The following is a 5,090-nucleotide window of genomic DNA, read 5'->3' as shown; positions in this document are numbered from 1 at the left end:
GTATTTGCTTTCATTGTCAAATCTGCCAATGTTTAGGTCGGTTTTCTCTTACATCTTTTCTGAAACACAGGTGGAGAAAATTATTTCACTGGCTGAACTTCAGACACGTACCTACAAACACATGGTTCATATTCAATAACCATGTTTCATTATCATTTAGATATCAAAATGCATTTTCATCCAGCATGAACCCTCAAATCAATGCTGAAAACTTAGAGCTTGTTCTTTTGAGCCCTTGAAAAAGAGAACATTCCTGCAACACTAGCGAATATCTGTTATAAATCCATGTGTTTAATCGCTTTTCAGTCACAAGAGGAAAATGATAGATCAAAGTCAAATTCAACTTACCTGTAATATTTGAATAAACAATAGTTGTATCCATGCTTTCCCCAATCTGCAACCAACAAAATAGTTCCTCTTCAAGAATTTCTAGATTCTCCAGATGAGTCTATAGTATGTTTCAGCAAAAAGTTCAAAATATCATTCATTTCAAGTAAGAAAATTTGGGTTCCATGTTATGTAAAAACTGGAATGTACCCTTTGCATAATACTTTCTATATTTTCTTAATGGAACACTTTCTAAACCTGAACGGAGATCTTCCTTTCTTCAACCATGTTGTAGCATCATATATCTTCACAACCATATCCTCCGTAATGTATAGCCTTACCAAGTAAAGTTTAGTAGCAGCAATATTAGACAACAGACTCTCCTTCTCTCTCTGACATATAAACACACCCACCTTTGCTATGTTCAATTGAAAGCAAATATATGGATATCAATGTAGCCACAAACTGGTTTTAATAAGATCAATTTGCATACTGACATTAATGAAGTTTGATTGATGCACAGCCACTGTTTTCTATTGAAGACAACAATATATGCAGTCAAAATGTAACAGTCTTAACTTGGCCTAGAGTAGCAACTTTAAAATGTCCATGAGATATTATAGGAACTCCACTTCCAGTACTTTAGGTACTCCATTTTTTCCATTTACTGAAAGAAATCCAATATTTCTCCCTCCTGCTATGCTGGGAGCTTATCATTCCATCTGCCACTTCTACAGCTTCAGGAAAAGATGAGAGGGAGGACCCGGCTGTCCTTTCAGAGCTGTCTATTTATTTATCTGTCCTTTGAAGTATAGCTGAAGGAAACGCCATTTTTAACGGAGCCATTCATGCTGTTCCGTGAATTCTCTTTTTCCATCTTCTCTCTGCTGAAGATGGTGTCCTGATCGCTGTCAAACTCAGACTCTGAGACCATCAGGCTGGAATTGTGTTCTGTACTTCTGTGTTTTATACCTGTAGGATAATGAGACATACAGGGTTCCTGGAATAACTATTTAATATTTCACTTAAGCAATGTTATTATGCATAATACTGAGTTCAAGGAGCCATGTTATGCTTCGGTCTGCCATACACTATTACCCAGATCCAAAATATTCAAGCTCTGCACAATAGAGTGCATCTCATTTCAAAGTGAAATAACACTTTCTTTGCAATATATGATTATGCCTCTAGACATATTTTCCATCCAATAGCCTAATCGGACATTATACTTAAATAGGGAGTGTGTATATGTGTGAGTATGTTCAAGAGACCTTTGTATGTTGGCCGCAGATCAAATATCCTCTATGTGCAGCCTACCTTTCAGTCCCTAACCTTGCTGAGTTCAATTTGGATATTTGAAGTGGGTCTCCCTTTCCAAATGTCCACTATTTCAGGGTGCCTAGTCTAGTAAAACACAAATGTAGGGCTGTCAGTCCTCTTCCCCTCTGCCAGGTTTATACGCCCTGTTCCGGCATAAGATATGAACATGGTTAGGGGCTTATCAGACAAGAGTGAGTAGAATTTGATGTTCTACTTTCATGAAGCTCTCCTTCCTCTTCTCTGGTTCAACACAGGAGAAAATGAAAAGAAGCTGTCTCACATATATACATAACATTAAATCCACTTCCAAGATACTGAAATTGCATGACTGAACCGTAAGGAAGCAGCAGGCATTCACAACTGACAAGGACCCTTATCTGTGTGAACAGGATGCAGGCTGCAATTCTTCAAAATACACTTTTCTCAAGCGCTTAAAACTGTGTTTTTACTTGCTTATTTGTTTATACTACAACCCTCCAGAAGACAAGGGTAGATAAGTCTGATATACAAAGACTCACATTCAGTATTATCACTTGCTGGGGAAGTCTGCAATCCAAATATTAATATTTCCTAGGTCTGAGTTTTTTCCAGGAACAATTGGGAAAATTTTCTGCACTCCAGGACCACTTCACTGTTATAATTCTCTCTCTGAGGCAGGTACCATCCCCCGCCCAATACCCAGGAAATTGCTAGATTCACAGCATTTATGAAAATGCAAAACAAACACAATTACTGTTCCCATTTCTTCTTTGATGCCCAAGAAGTCCTCTTTAACAACATGAAGATATTAGAAGTCCTGTTAACTTCCTATTTTGAAAAAGTCTTCTCAGAGATCTAAACCAGTTTAACAGCTGTTAGGATTTCTGGAAATTGAAGGCCAAAACATCTGGGGACCCATATGTTGAGAACCACTGACATACACTGATCTGAGAGGCTTAATAGTGTGGTGTAGATGCCCCATAGAGAGGGCATTTGGAGGCATTTTTAAATTTTAAAAATGCATTTTTTTACCCAAGGGCCTACAAAACATCCCTAGGGCTTGTGGCCCACATTTTGCTGTTCTGCGATCAAAAGATATCAGCTGAAGTAGAGGAACTTCAGTTGGTGTTAAACTCAAAACCATACTTTTGAATTTCAGTATAAGATGAAACATACAAGAGGTACTAACATTATTGAGATTAATGGCTGATCATGGCAGGACCCTTAGGTAGCTTAAGTATAAAGTTAATAGATTATATAAGAAAAAATTAAAAAATTAAGTCACGTGAATCAGTCTCTTTAAAAAAAAAAAAGAAATCAGGTAAATCAAAGATAAAGAAAAGAATCATACCATATTTGGGCCTGAGTTCCATTCTCTCCTGATCATCTATGTTATCCAAGATTGTATATTTTGTTTTCTTTCTTATTTTGGTTCTTTTTCTGCTAAAGATGAAGCCAGAAGCAGAGAATTAATTCCGTATGATTATTTAGCAACTCCGGCACACAAATATTGTTGTCTTGCAAATGAAACTAGTTCACACAGTGTTGCCAAAGCCCCTCCTTTGAAAATGGATCTAGTCATAGAGGTGCCTACTCATAACATAACCTTTTGAGTGGAAATCCACAGAAGAACCCATTTTATAAATAGCCAGCAGGAAAGAACTTTACTGATGTGGTTACAGTTCTGTCTGGATTTTGGCCACATGCACAAAAATGCATCCTGTGAAGTTTTGTTATACACAGTTGCATTGTAGGAATATATATGGATGTACGTAAAAACAGACTATTTCAGATTGACCAGATATTCATTAACTACTTGCCAGAAATATACACAGTGGTTAAAAGACAAATATTCCACATCTCCATCATATGCAACAAATGTTTGCAAACACATTGGAGCTTGTGGGAGTAACAGAAGGTTCTCCTACACTATTGATTGGCCAGTTTAAAATTCCCTCTCAGTATTCCCATTTACATCTGGCTTCACTTGTAGAGTCAAAACAAGACTAGGTTATTTATCCGATGTGTCTCTCCTGCTGCGGCTTTGCATTTAAATAGCTGGTGATGTGCATCTTTTTAGTGTTGGCCCCAAATACCATTTTTCCACCTCTGCTACTCTGTAGTAGTCCTTTCCACCACAGTTCTGACATTAGAATATACCCAGAAACAAAGAGCTAGATGAACTGTTGCAACAAAGAAGTTGAACATTCCCTGCAACCAGCCCCAAATAACAAACTGGGTGCAGCTCTTTGGACCAGCTGAAGTTTCCAAACATTCTTCAAAGGCAACCCCACATAGAACATGTTACAATAATGCAACCAGAATGCAACTATGTCATGTGTTACCATGGTCCACACTGATGTATCAAAGCATGGGCACAGGAAGCATACAAGCCTTAAATATGCAAATGCCTTTGGCCACTGCTGAAACTTCAGTTTCCGGATCCAGGAACACACCCAGGCTCTAGACTTGTGTAATCCATCTTACAAATATTGAAGGTGTAGAGATACATCAGGTTGTATAACCCATCTTACAGACAGATACACCAGGTTCTGTGCATGCTTATGATAGGGATTGCAGAATAGGGGCTCTAACCTATATTTATAAAATTGTACATGTAGAAGCCATGAATGTTGATATTACGCATTATTAAAACTAAGTACCTTTTGCAGCAGCAGATGCACAGCCAGGCTAACCCCACCATCAGTACGATCAAAACAAAAGCAGATACTGTTACATAAAGTACACTCCATTCTAGAAGATAAAATAAGAACAATTAACATCAGTAAGAAAGGCCATTAAAACGCTTCCAGACTCAAGATATTTGCATTAGCAGACCTACTCTATTTAGCATCTCTTCTGAGAACCCTTCATTCGCTTCTCCCAACTCACCGCAGTTACTCTCGCCATTGTCTAAGTACCGCTGGATCAAATTTTCCATCCACAGTTGATAGCAAATACACTGCTTGGTGATAGGGTCACAATGTCCATGTCCAGAGCATTTTAGCAGGCAACCTATGACAACAAAACAACTGAAATTACAAATGTTGCAGTGGGCTTTGACATTCAAACAATGCGATACTACTCTGTCATATAAATGCATACCATCTGTGTCAATGCGAAGCACTTTGAAAAGTAGGAAGTCTGGCTTTTCCTTTAGGAGTTGCAAGCGTAGCATCTGGGCAACATCTGAAGCCTTTATCACTCTGAAAGGATGCCCATTCTGAACATAGAACACAACAGCTGTGCTGAAAAGAGGATGCATATATTAAAGACCTTAATTTAGACTACCCCAAATGGATTAGCATTTTAATTACAAATAACTATTTTAGGAACTTCTGATTTGGCCATTATATTGTGCATGCTAGTTCAATGTTAACAAACTTTATTTCTTGCACAAAATTATTAAAAATATTGTATAAAATTACCTCCAATTTATAAGGTGTACATAAAACATAAATGAA

General features: G+C 37.6%; 1 protein-coding gene across 4 annotated transcripts in view; it reads right to left on the bottom strand.

The window, feature by feature from the left end:
- Positions 1-782: 782 nt before the first annotated feature.
- The window catches only part of kiaa0319 (KIAA0319 ortholog), a 40,962-nt gene continuing 36,654 nt past the window's right edge, over positions 783-5,090 (bottom strand). The window contains exons 17-21 of one of the 4 annotated variants that reach the window (XM_008108791.2): positions 4,732-4,874; positions 4,519-4,641; positions 4,290-4,380; positions 2,978-3,066; positions 783-1,299 (exon numbers count right to left, since the gene is read on the bottom strand). In XM_008108791.2, coding sequence (XP_008106998.2) covers positions 1,121-1,299; positions 2,978-3,066; positions 4,290-4,380; positions 4,519-4,641; positions 4,732-4,874 — 625 coding nt within the window. In that variant the 3' untranslated portion in view covers positions 783-1,120. Of the gene's footprint in view, positions 1,300-2,977; positions 3,070-4,289; positions 4,381-4,468; positions 4,642-4,731; positions 4,875-5,090 lie in introns of those variants that run through there. The other 3 variants (XM_008108790.2, XM_062980652.1, XM_062980653.1) reach the window with 3 other exon arrangements.

The sequence above is a fragment of the Anolis carolinensis genome, chromosome 4 (assembly GCF_035594765.1).
Source record: "Anolis carolinensis isolate JA03-04 chromosome 4, rAnoCar3.1.pri, whole genome shotgun sequence".
NCBI classification, from domain to species: domain Eukaryota; kingdom Metazoa; phylum Chordata; class Lepidosauria; order Squamata; family Dactyloidae; genus Anolis; species Anolis carolinensis.
The sequence above is the reverse complement of the archived record's forward strand: the minus strand, read 5'-3'. Positions and strand labels throughout refer to the sequence as shown.